The 13137-nt window shown below is 37.6% G+C and overlaps 1 protein-coding gene across 1 annotated transcript in view; it reads left to right on the top strand.

Moving 5' to 3' along the window:
- Positions 1-13137, top strand: part of DNAH11 (dynein axonemal heavy chain 11) — a 93097-nt gene that overhangs the window by 11783 nt on the left and 68177 nt on the right. Inside the window, 6 exon segments of the mRNA XM_032688805.1 lie at positions 3710-3848; positions 6735-6811; positions 6942-7152; positions 8462-8538; positions 9203-9286; positions 9288-9332. Of these exon segments, the coding sequence (XP_032544696.1) occupies positions 3720-3848; positions 6735-6811; positions 6942-7152; positions 8462-8538; positions 9203-9286; positions 9288-9332 (623 nt within the window). The 5' untranslated portion in view covers positions 3710-3719.

The following is a 13137-nucleotide window of genomic DNA, read 5'->3' as shown; positions in this document are numbered from 1 at the left end:
CATCTGAATAGCTCCTACCTGGCATCATGACTCTACAATGGCTTTTTAGGTCACCAGTTTCAGAGCTTTTGCTTGGTTGTCATAGCTACGCCATAGATGGGATGATGTCCAGAAACACTGTTTTGCCAACATTAGTGATGCTCAGTTTCAGTACATTTTTGAGTACTTGGGAAATACCCCTTGGCTAGTTATTACACTTTTGACTGACAGGTAATGACTACTACTTACAACAGTCTGCCTTACCTGTTTCTGTGAATAAGAAGTTAAATGTTTCTTAGAAGTTCAGTGTTCTTTCCTAACTCATATGTATATGGTTATTAAGACACAATATCTTTGAGCATGTGTGTGCATGTAGGTATGCATACTTATGTAATGGTATGATTTTAATGGCTGTTACGTTTAAAATTACTGAAATATTCTTTGCATATGTAAGTATTCAGTGTCTAGTCTGAAGGGGAATATGAGTAGATCTTTACCAAGGTTAATCAGGACTTGTCAGCAATTTTTTTCGTTTGTGTATTAAAGTCCAAACCAGTTTGTTAGTTTTTTTCACACCACACACAATGAATTTATTTTTTTTCTGGAAATGTTTCCACTCCAGTATAGAATTTCTTGTTAAAATAAGTGGTCCAAAAAGATGCACCCAGACACCCTGACTGGCTTAGTGCTTACAGCCTGCAGTTGGGGGGGCCAGTTTTGGGACTTAAGTCTTTGAAATAGGCAAAGCAGCAACTACAGTCTCCTGTTTCCTGTCCTATGTGACCACTGATAGGATGTTCCTTCTTGCTAAAAAATGCTGATATGCTTAGTTTTCTAAAATAAGCATTTTCCAAGTAGTATCACACTGTGATTTTACATGAAAATGGAAGAGGTACATTTGTGGCTTAGGACATTAAATTTTAATGAGAAAGTCTTGGAATAAATCACCCATGAAACATAAGGTTTGGAAAAAAAAAAACCCTCCTGATATTGCAGAAGTTCATTGCAATGCGAACAATTACTTTTCTTATGTTAAGGTGTTATATTACTCTAACTCCATCAGGCTGGAGCGACTGTTTGTGGAATTAATTCATTCTCAGAAACATCATTTGGATATAAACTCACTGAGCCTGATGGGCAGTAAAACTGCCAATTTCTTCCAACAAACTTTTCAAGCTGTCCTTTGAACTACATGGTGCAGGACTTGCTTAAAAAGGAGTCATCCCTCACGTGCTTGTGCAAAAGTTGTCACCTGATTCTTGCATTGACACTTTCACTGATTTAATCAAGACTTGAGAAAGAAATCATTCTGTGATTTCATTTCTTAACATATTGAACTTCGGTGAGGCAAGCTGCAAGGCATTGTCAGGCTGTCTGGGGAGACACAAGTATGCACATGCTATCTGCACAGTAAAGGTCTTGGATTTGTGAAAGATAGGTTAGAACCAGGCATCACTGTTGCTTTTGTGAGCAAGTTCAAATACAGGTAGTATTTTCTTCTGTATTAAAAGTACGTCCAGATCTTGGTGTGTTTTATTTTTTCTGCTTTAACCATGGAATTCCTGATACCATAGACCTGCATGCTTTCACTGCAGAAAGACACAAAGTCTGCTAAAGTTGGAAAGCTGTTTGCTCAGGCACATCTCATCCTCTTGCCAGCCAAACATCCTGCTTCAGATGGCAGGACTGGGGAGCAGCAGCTGCAATTAGTTTTCATGTTCCTTAAGCCCAAATTACACTCATTTGTAACAAGCAGTAAGTAATATGTGTTTACAAGGGGGAGTTTAGGATTTGAATTCATATACCTCTGCAAAGAATGTGTCTAAGATGTTATAGTTAGCAAAGGTTGGAGGGAGACCCTGAGAGATATATCGTGCTTCCTTATAAATGGGGGGAGGAGGGGTGTTAATATTTCACAACTCGACTGTAGCATTACCAGGCCTTCTCATTGATTGCCATCTAGGAACCCCTCAAGGCCAAGCAGAATTGATTTGCACCAAGAGAACAATAATAGACAGCCTCTCAATTCAGACCATTGCACAAAAGGGTAGAAGGGGACAGGGACCCTTGTGTCTGTGGCATGTGGCTGCCACCCCTCCTACATTCAGGGTCAGCTGTCTTGGTGACCACATCTTCCACATTCAGCTGAGTGTGGTATTGACAAGAAAGCAGGAGGATTCATTCCTTGTCACTACCAGGTGTTTCATCTCTCAGTGGACTACCAGAGAATGGAAAATGCATGTGATTTGGTTTTGTTGTCTTATTTTTGTTGTTCCTTTTTTTTTTGTTTGGGAAGAAAAGGATAAGAGACATGCAATAATATTAATCAACAAGATCTCTGCTGAAAGATAAATCATTGCTTTCTACTATGGTTTTCTTTGGCTTTGGTTGGGGTTTTGGATTTGGGGTTTTTTTGTGTTTTGGTTGGTTTTTTTTTTAATTTTCAAAATCTGCTTGCTGCATAAAGCAGAAGTCTTACATTTGCTTGGTTTTCACAAAAAAATAAACCAAATAAAAAGTCTTTGGAATTATAATATGAACTGGAGCATTTGAGACTCAGGAATCCAGCCCTGTAGCTGATGTCTGTAACAGCTCCTATCTATTGTGCAGCACATGGGAGAGACAGGAGGTAACTGCTAAAGCATTAGCTCCACGTATTTGCCACTTAATAAAATCCCACAAGAGAGAGAAGGCATAATAAATTCTACTAGCCTGATATTTCTTGTATAAACAGTTACTCTATTTGCAAGAAGTGTAATAATTATGGTAGGTAGAAGAGCAAGTAATTTTTTATAATTGACTGCAATGCATATAGCAGCCCTTGTTTGGGCTTATAGAGAAATGCCTCTTATAGCATAGTTTGCTTAAAAGTTGTTTAGCAGAGGGGTTCTTACTCTTTTTCTAGACTATATTATTGATTTCTGTTAGAAATATACTGCTGACTTAAATTACTGGTCTTAATTTCGTCATATTCAAATATGAATAGGGAACAACAAAATATTTGTTTTGCAGGACTGAGGAAGTGCTCTGAGGGAAAAAGTTGCTGGTTTGTAGCTGACCTGAACAAAAAATTCAAGATTTCTTCTTTGCTATTATATAATCTAAGTAGTGATTTTTTAAATGAGGATATTGTTTAGCAATAGCAATATTACTTTGTGATACTTTTTAAATGAGATTTAATGAGATTTTTCTCATTTGTATCATTAATATGTCTGTGATTTTGTTCTAAAAGTTTGAACTGGAGGTTATATTTAAAAAAGAAACAGTGAAACCTCTAAAGGCAACTGCGACTTCACATAAAAGCATTAAAGCCCTCCAAAAAAAATCAAAGTGCTTTAAAAAATTATGGCATTTTTAGTAATGGTAGGGTGTTGCGCTTCCAGACCCTCTACAGCTGCTGGCTGTGACCTCCAGTTGTCGGTGGCAAATGACACCACTGCAGACTGTGACTGCTCCAAGTTTCAGCAGTACCTGTCTCTGTGTTTTTCAACTTCCTCCTTTGTGTGCAGCAATGTTATTGGATATTAACAATCAACAATGCCTAATTATCTTCTCTTGCTTTGAAGTGAGGTTCTTGTTAGCGTTGACTGACACTCTTAATTGTGGCTCTTTTGAGCTCTGCTTTTAAAAATATTTGCACACATCAGACATTTGATTTAAATTACTTATTCTCACTATGTTTAAATACTAATCTGTGTATTTGGATTATGGGGTTTGTTTTCTTTCCTAGAACCTGTGGCATGGCTGTCCCTGACATTGAACTGATCTCTGAAATTATGTTGGTTGCTGAAGGATTTATTGATGCGTGTCTGTTAGCCAGGAAGTTTATCACCTTGTAACCACTCTGCAGGGAGCTGCTCCCTGAACAGGTGAGGGTCTCTGGGCTTCTGGGTTGGATACATGTCAACACATACTCCATACCAATGCAGGTGGATATTGTATAATAATAGGAGGGATTTATGTATATCTTATCTTTTATTTTGAAGACACTTTAAATCACATGTCCATCCTTAATAAATTGTCAGATATGAATTTGAAAGAAAGTGTCCTTTCCTCTGATCTTGGTATGTTTGTAATGTATTAATTGTACATTAAAAAATTGTATATCGCCATTTCATACCTGGGATGACTGACTACACTGTGCTGCTGTGTAGTATCTGTATTAGAAACACAACTTTATCATTTGGAGAAGAGAATAGCAGAGTAGGAATTATTCTGAAAAACAGATAGCATATTCTAGTTGGACGAACACTTCTTTAAACTTTTCCCAGTAAATACAGTGGAGGACTGTTTGAAAAATTGGGGGGGGGGGGTAGCATTTCTAAATAATTTAATTATTATAATAGAAAGAATTCATATTCAGAGATATTTTCTTAAAACCTAAAATCTAGAAATTATATAATTTCTTCCAGGTATGTATGCTGTTTTAGTCATTTTGAACTGTATAATTTTTCCCAAGACATTCTTAATATGCAGTTTTATCAGTGTAATAAGATCCTTAAACATTAAGCTATAAACGCAAATGGCAGGCAAGGCCATGATGAAATCAAAAGCAACTTTATTTCATGCCTGCATAATTTGAAATTATCTCTAAATATCCTGAAGATTTCCTGACACATTCTTGCCATTTTCTAGAGATAATGAAATTAAACCATGCATATCTTAAGATAATTAATATTGTTTGCTTCAGCAGAACAAGGATGCCTCAAGTCTAATGATTACTTTGTCTTGGAGGCACTTTCTGAATTGGGAAAAGTAATTTATTCCACTCTTTGCCAGTTCAATATTAATCATAGTATTAATAATAGTATTAACATTAATGTTTGAAGCAAAAGCTAGAATGTTCTTGTTTGTTTACTTTTAAATCTTATTTGTTTTACTTTTAATGGAAATGGGAGAAATCAAATCCCTTTGACAAAAATTCTGGGCTGCCAGAAAAAAATATACAGCAGTTCAGAGAGTTCTGAGAATATTGGGGACTTCTAGAATTTAAAATATACCTTTGGGGCACTGAGGTCCTAGCATATGAACAGGGTTATCAGGGCTTTTAGTGCATATGCAGTGAAGGAAGGGACTTCTAGTCCTATCATGCCATGGCAAATAGCCTGGATGTCCTAAAGTCTTTGTACACTGGACAATCCACACACCAGACTGCTGTTAAAATGCACAGCCTGCACTTCAATAACCCACGAGTCAGCAAACCAACAACAACAAAAAAATTACCTTGATCTAACCAAAAGCTTATTAAGCACAGTATATTCCTAAATTTCCTAGTTTCATTATCAGCTCTATTCTTTGCCTAGGTGTACCATTTCTAAAATGTGGAGACTCATTTTCAATGCAGATAATTGGCATCTTTATTACCTTAGAAAAAAAAAATTTCTTATGATTGTGAACTGTCCTGAATTTGAAAATTACTTTTTATTTTTTATCATTTGTGACATATTTAGTGCATTTGATTCACACTGTCATAGAAGAGGATAGAGACGTATGTCAACTTAAAAAATGGTATATTTTTAAGTTGTGAATTTGTTTCTGGTTTTGGTTTTGGTTTGAGTTTTTGGAATGGTTTGATTTTTTGGTTATTTTTTTCTTTTTTTTTTTTTAATTGTATTTATGTGTGATAATACTAACTACGCTGTATTTATATTTAATTCCTAGGTGTGGTTTGCAGCATATGTTCTCAAACCTTACCCAACTGGTAGCCAGTTTGGGTGCTGACAGCAGGATGGTTGCAACCCCAGACAGATTTTTCAGATTGAGGGAGGGGTAATGTGCACACCCTAAGGAAACTGTGGACCAACATGAATATTGTGATGCATGCTGACATAAGGAGATACTAGCCACAGCAGCACAGAGGTCAGAGGAGCTGATTGTCCACATACTTAGCCTGCTGCTCTTATGGTAGCTGGTCCCACTGCTGGCTATACCAAAATTAGCCATCTGGGATCTCTGCATGAGCTGTAAGAACTCCTTTAGATGTTGCTGTAGTCTTAAATTTAGAGACCTGTAACTTCATGGTAATCCTCTTCAAAATTGGATATTACGGTACTCCAGTCAGTCAAGGTGCTGTTCAAATTGTTTGAAAGTCCTTCTCTTTCTGTTTCTATGTTACCTTGGAATGAGAGGGAGAGAGGTAAGTATTACACAGCCCTGAAAAAATTGAGAAAGAGAGACTGCAATGTATATGTATCATGGAAAAAGTTGTACCTTCTGCACTGGGTGTCTGCCTTCCCACTGGTAGGGCTTAGAAGAGGATACAGGCTTGTTCTCTGCCCTTCACTTACCAAATGTTTTTATACTTTCTCTCTAGACTGAATATCTATCTGTTTAGCTTTTCCTTTAACTTTGGTGGTGGAGCTGGTGCAAATGTGTCCAATCTTATCTTTCAGAAACAAAAAAGCATTGCTAACATCAGGTCAAATTAGTAGAAGTTTGGAAGCCATTTTTTGCTTTCCTTATTTCATCATGAAGGCAAAATTGCAATGAATGCAATAATACTTGATGATGCAAATATTGCCATTTAAGAATAAGGAACAAAGTGGTGGAATACTGAAGATTAAATAGATATACATTTCACCTTATTTTTTGTCTTTTTTTGTTTAGTAGAACTCTGACACTGGCATAAAGCCTACAAGGCTACAAGTGATTAAAAATGTGTAATTTTCCTCTGTGTGTAAATCGATTGTTTTCTTCATAAAAACCACTCAGTTTTATTTCCTGTGCTAACATGACTAGTTAAGATATTTTCACAGCACTGTTATGACTGGTGACTTCAGGCTATCAAGTCAGTTTTGGTAATTGCTGGGCCCTTGAAACGAGGAGACAAGAAATAATCGTGAGGATGAGCTAAAATCTTTACTTAAAAGCATCTAAGAGTAGGGGCTTTTCTGATGTTTTGCCTTTGAATAAAAACAGAATCCTAAAAAGAGAATGATTTAATGCTTCTGAGATGTGTTATTTATTGTCCTTTTCCAGGTGCTTATGGGAATCTAAAGAGACTTTAATTTCCCTAAAATAGTAACAGATGATATCCCGATTTTCACAGGCCTAATCAGTGACCTGTTTCCAGCTCTGGATGTTACTAGGAAGAGGAACCTACAGTTTGAACAGATGGGTAAACAATCTACCCTGAAGCTTCATTTGAAGCCTGAAGAGAGCTTTATTCTCAAAGTAAAAGAATTCATTGCCTTTAATTACTCCCCTTAAGAGTTTCAATCAAAATAATTGCAAATGGGTTTGCAATTGCAAATGAAGGTTATTTTTGAATATATTACAGTATTGATAAGGTGTCCCTCAATGACTTGGTATTTCAAAGGCATTTTGTCATGGCAGTAATGCTCCTCAGTATGATAAATATGCCAGTAAGAAAATATATCCTGTTCAAAGAAGCTGTGTATAGTTACAATCTAGAGTGACAAATACGTTTGTTTGTGCTCAGTACCAAGCCTTTGTACTTGGTAGAAAATTCATTGTTGGTTAATTATTTATAGTGAGGTAAGAAGAGTGAGGGAGCAAAAAACATATAAATAAGAGGGTGTGGGTTTGGAATGTGCATGGCTGCATGTGACTTTTCTGTGCTCAGGTATTTATGTATAATGTAATGCACATTGTGCTGCATACATTACTGGACTACTAAGAGCATATATTCCCATCTTTCTTCAAGGAACATCCACATCTAATGTATGTGATAGCACACTATTTACCTTTATTAGGGTATGTTGGAAACAGAAATAACCAGGCTGGTTAAATGTGGCTGATCTCAGGATTTATAAAGGATTTTATGCTCTTGTCTATCTTTTTCCATTATCCTGACAGAAGGGTGAAAGACAAAAACCTGTACTTTGGAGTACTGTGAACTTTACTGTCAGCCTTCTACAGAGTATTTTGTTTCCCACTAGCTGGGTGAAACAGAAGCTAAGTGCTGAGGAACATGGTCTTGTTCCTGTTAGACTTTAGAAAATCGGTGTAAATGTTCTTCACTAAGGCAGAAATCCACAAACCCAACATATTTCCATTCTGTGACTCACAGAACTATTTCTTTGGAAGCAATGTATTACTTTAGTAGACTGACCTTGTATTTTGCTGAATTATAGCTATACAACTGTTCTGAGTGTGGAATTCACTCTGCTAAAGCAATGGCAAAATTGTAATATTGTGAATAAGTGTTCTGTATCTCTGGGTGGGCACAGTCTTACTGGACTGTGTGGCTGTCTGGCAGAATAGGATTTGTTCTCACTTGTTGCGGTAACTGTTTTCATTACCTTGCACCAATTCTCTTACCATTTTCTGAGAGACAGTTTTGCTTGATGCAACATCAGCTCAGCTGAGGCAAATCTGCCAAGATGGTGCAAGTTCATTTTTTCCTAGTAAAGGGAATAGGAATGTAGAGGGGGAGATAATTTTTGTGAATAATTGTGTCTCTGTGATAAGAAGTACAGGAGAGGAAAGGCACTCACTGTGTGTCCCTTCTGGGTGGTAGGTGGTTCAGCTGGAGAAGCTGCTGGCAGTGCATCACTCTGTGTTTGACGTTGGAAATGCAGGAATTGAAAAGGGTAAGGTACCTGCCTACCTATGCAGCATGTTTTGTATCTCACATTGTAAAGGAATTGCTGTGGTTCTTGTGGAAAACGTTCTCCATGTTGCCTTTGCCTTAGGCTGCAGTGTAATAATGTGCTGTTCAGGCCATTCAGTCAGTCACATGACGTGCAATAGAAAGCTCAAATGTTACAAGCAAATTCTACATTTTACATGTTGTTTGCATGTCCCAAAGGACAGTCAATCATGGCACAAAGTAATGAGTATTCAATTGGACAGATAGACTAAGTAATACTTTGTTCTGGAAGAAGAAGCAGGATGTTTTAATTAGGTTTCTAGACAGACATCAACGAATTTGTTGCCAAAACACTAGGCAGATAATTCTAATACATAATGCTTGCCTATTTCTGCTACTAACTGTTGGCAGCTGCATAGATTTTCTTCTCCATTTAACACTCTCTATTAGAATTGACTACAGAGTACAGCCATTTCAGAGTGGGAATATCCTTTCTTATCCTTGGGCTTGATGGAAATTTGGGACTAAATTAGCACAGAGGCAAGAGTAAATCAAGGTGAATAAATGGCTGAGTGCAGGGATTTGCAGTCAGGAATCCGGTTCAGGAAAAAGTAAAAAATTCCTATTGCATCAAAATGGTGTCACTAACATGCACCTTGTTCCTCTTCTGGTGCTAAAAGTTCTGCTCCACATGTATGCGAACATGAAAGAAATAGCTGTTTGGAATGATCTTAACTCAAAAGTCCTGACAACTGTTTGGCTTTATACACCATGAAACCTGATAAGGGAAAGATGGCAAGTAGCACATGTGTTCTTGCTAGGACCGATTCCTGGAGGCATCATTCTCCATCCAAAATGGACAATGCCAGAATTCAGAGAAGGTGTTAGCGAGAGAATTCTTGCATTTTTCTGAGTTTTGATGCAATGAAATGTGGGTGCAGAGCACAGGTGGTTCTGGAAAGACTGGAAGGCAGAACAGGATGCTAGTAGACAGAAAGGCATTAGCCTGAACAATGCTGATTCTGCTGTCTTAAAGAGTGAGTTATTTTCTCCACAGATCCAGGAAACCTCCCATATCTCACCCATCTCATTAAGACTAATGACAGACCCTTCTGGAATTAAGAAATAGGTCATTATTGCATAAAATGCAGTCATTTTGTTATATTAAGTGTTCACTGATTTTTTTTTTGTTTCATTGAATAGCTATCTAATAAACAAGCAAAGGAAAAAGCATGGTTTTGACTCCACAAAAGCTTCATGTTTCAGTGATGCATCAAGTCTTCTGAAGTTTTAATTGCAGTGCCGTGTTGTTACTTAAGCAGTGAAGTGATAAGATTCTATTGAAATAGAATCTGTCATCCCTTCTGAGAGAGTGAGCCAATATTACCCATGAGGGGCCAAAAAGGTCAGTTTTAAATAGAGAATAAGATCCTATGTGGACTGAGTCACTCAACACTGTTATGGATGTTAATAAGGTGAGCAACTGAGAAACAATTACAGTGGCTTCTCCTCTACCTGTTTTCCCATTTTCTTCTTCCTTTATTTTTCTGGAGATAGTATGCAATTCTTTTCTTTCATTCTCATGATTTCTTTGGTTTTCACTATTGCTAAGTAATATTTTAGCACCTAATTAACGATATGTCTTGCCTATTTGGTACAACAAAAAGACTTAAAGTAGCCTGTATATACACTTTAAGGGTGATTGTGCCTCCTAGAGTATGAATTGGTGTAATTCAAGATGTCAATCATAAGATTATTGAAACTGGTATTTGGAAAACCTCTCAGTAAAATATATTTAAGATTCCATAACTGAAGTCCTTGCATCACTATACTAGAGAAGGCTAGTGTTAGGAAATATAAATAAGTCAGATTAAGAACAATAGCATCTAGACTCTTTATTCCCTTCTTATTAATTATACAGCTAAACCAGTTTTGTGGGCTGTCTGAAATGCTGTAACACAATGAAATCTGAATCTAAAATCTGACTGTAACCTTAGGAAAGTGATTGGAGTTTAGTCCATTCTCTTAAGCTTTCCTGTCTTAGGAACTTAACTCTAGTGACATGGTTTATGGTTACTCAGTCACTCAGCAAGGTATCTGTTGGGGCGAGCCACATGACCTAACTTTAGCCAAGGAACAGAGTGTGGCTTTTTCAAGAGAAATTTTGGACCCTAGGTTTAGGGTCCTGCTCTGAATCATTTTCTGATTATTTCCATTGACACTGAGAGAGATTTTGCCTCCTCTGCTTTTAGCTGATTTATACTGAGAAATGTGGATATAAACAAAGCATTAAAGTACATACACCTTAGTGAGATTTTTTGTTGTAATGCTACAAAAGTTTGAGGAGGAAAGTTCTAAAATTCTGAAAATTACTTGTCAGTGTTTTGCTTACTTGGTTTCTTGAGAAATATCTAGTCAAACTTGCCTGTTAAAGACTAAAAAAATACAGATGTCTTTACTGCTATTTAAAGTAGATGAAACCCATGTGAAGGAAAAAATTGATGTATGCATCATCCATAGGTAAAGGAGCACCTTGCATAAGCTGATGAATCAGAAGCAACATATTCTGGGAGAATGGGAAGATCTTTTTGGTCATATTAATATCTGCTTTCCTACCAGTCTTCAGAGACTTGCTGTTCTGTGGCCATACTCAGGAAGGTCTTGTCTGAAGTAAGTCATCTCTGTGATCTCGCATGTGTACATACATGTACATTTAAACTAAATTTGGAAGTTTTAGGAAATAAAATATTTAGGCTGGATGTGTGGAGAGTTAGCTTTTACGAACAGCCAAACACCACCTCAGCCACTTGCTCTCTCTCCCTCCTCAGCAGGGTAGGGACGAAATAGGGTGAAAAAGCTTGTGGGTCGAGATGAAGACAGTGAAATTGCTGAGCAGTAGCTTTCATGGGCAAAACAGACTTGATTTGGGGAAAATTAATTTATTTTATTGCCAATTAAAATGCATTCAGGTAATGAGAGAAAAGGCAAACATTAAACCAAAACCTATTCCCCTAGTCTCAGCCTCGCTACTTTACTGCTGACTCTTTTACTCCTCGTACTCTAAGTGGCGCAGGTGGATGCAGGATTATGGTCTGTGCACTGGGGTTTCTGTTTGCCACTCCTTACTTCTCACACTTTAATTTGCCCTTGTGCTGGCATAGGCTCTCTGTGGGCTACAGTCCTTCAGGACATACTCACCTGCTGCAGCATGGGGTCCTCAAGGGGCTGCAGTGTGGGTGATCATTCCAGCAGCATGGACCTCCTTCTCCTCTTCCTCCTCCACATGTGACTTTGGTGTTCTGCTGTTTCTCGGTCTTTCTGCCTTCTTGAATACATTTTCTCTCAGGTAACCAGCAGTGTCCTGCAGGGGTTGTGTTTGAGCTGGGTGGAACTAGCCATGTCCAGCACAGGGACCCATCGTCTCCTGACAGAGGCCACCCTGCAGCCACCCACCTCCAACACCTTGGCACCTGAACTCAATCCAGGATGTCATCACAAAGTGACCTGTCTTTAGCCCCTTAAAAAACAGGAACAGTATGATATTGCTTTGATATTCTTGGTTATTTAATCACAGTCTACATGTATACTTATTTACAAATAAGATTTTTTTCGTAAGTCTGTTTTTCATATGTGCTTCACATGAACGACTAGGCATGGAAAATGTAGTGTAACAATAAATGCTTTCAAACCACCAAGCTGAATTCAGCTGCTTGTAGCTTAAGGAGATGAAAGCAGTGACGTTTCTGTCCCAGGGCACAGTGTTTGATTATTACCTTGGTCCAGAGATGAGGAAGTTCCTGCCCTGGGTGCATAAGGTCCTGAGTCCTGATGTGTATCCACATGCACCCCTGCAGGTACCGTGCAATGAACACTGCTAGATGCAGAAATGTTTGAGAGTCTTGTCACCCTTTCTGACATCAACTTAGATGTCCTGAAAGTAGTGCTCACTACATGTGTTTGGATAAATCCCTGTTATTTGAGCCACATGCCTTTAGCTGAATGATGAGAATTAACAATAAAGTGATGCTTTTATTGGTTTTTTTAAGCACTCCTGAAGACATATCATGTTGAACTTCTTACTGGTTTATACTTTTTCCCACAGTCAGAAAAATTCAGGCTCCAAGTCCATTTAACCATTGAAAATAATGTCCACAGCAACTGTACACCACATATTGAAATCTTAATATTTTTCTATTTCAGATTTATGCACAGGTAATTTTTTACCAGCTAAATTAGCTTCACACTAAGAAGTGTATGAGATCTGGGGCAAGCAAATCACTTTATCACCTTTCCACTATGCTCTTGAACAACTTAAAAAGTTGGAGTTATTTCTGTGGAATAAACATTGTAGGAGTTATGATAGTATGAAATATACCCATCAGTGGAGATATAGGAAGCATGAGCTATTAGTTGTAATTGCTTCAATTTGGAGGTTTGGTTATTTTTGCTCTTTTGTCAGTGTGTTCTGCATAGGTTATGCAGAACAAGTGTTCTGTGTTCTGTGTGTTCTCAGGTGTTTCATGGTGTTTTGATTGCATTAACCTGTAGGTCTTTTTAATGCTTAGATGAACAGGAATTTTCCTGATGGGGATTAGAAGTCTATG

This window comes from Chiroxiphia lanceolata, chromosome 1 (assembly GCF_009829145.1).
Source record: "Chiroxiphia lanceolata isolate bChiLan1 chromosome 1, bChiLan1.pri, whole genome shotgun sequence".
In the NCBI taxonomy this organism is placed as follows: Eukaryota; Metazoa; Chordata; class Aves; order Passeriformes; family Pipridae; genus Chiroxiphia; species Chiroxiphia lanceolata.
This window is presented reverse-complemented; position numbering and strand designations above follow the sequence as displayed.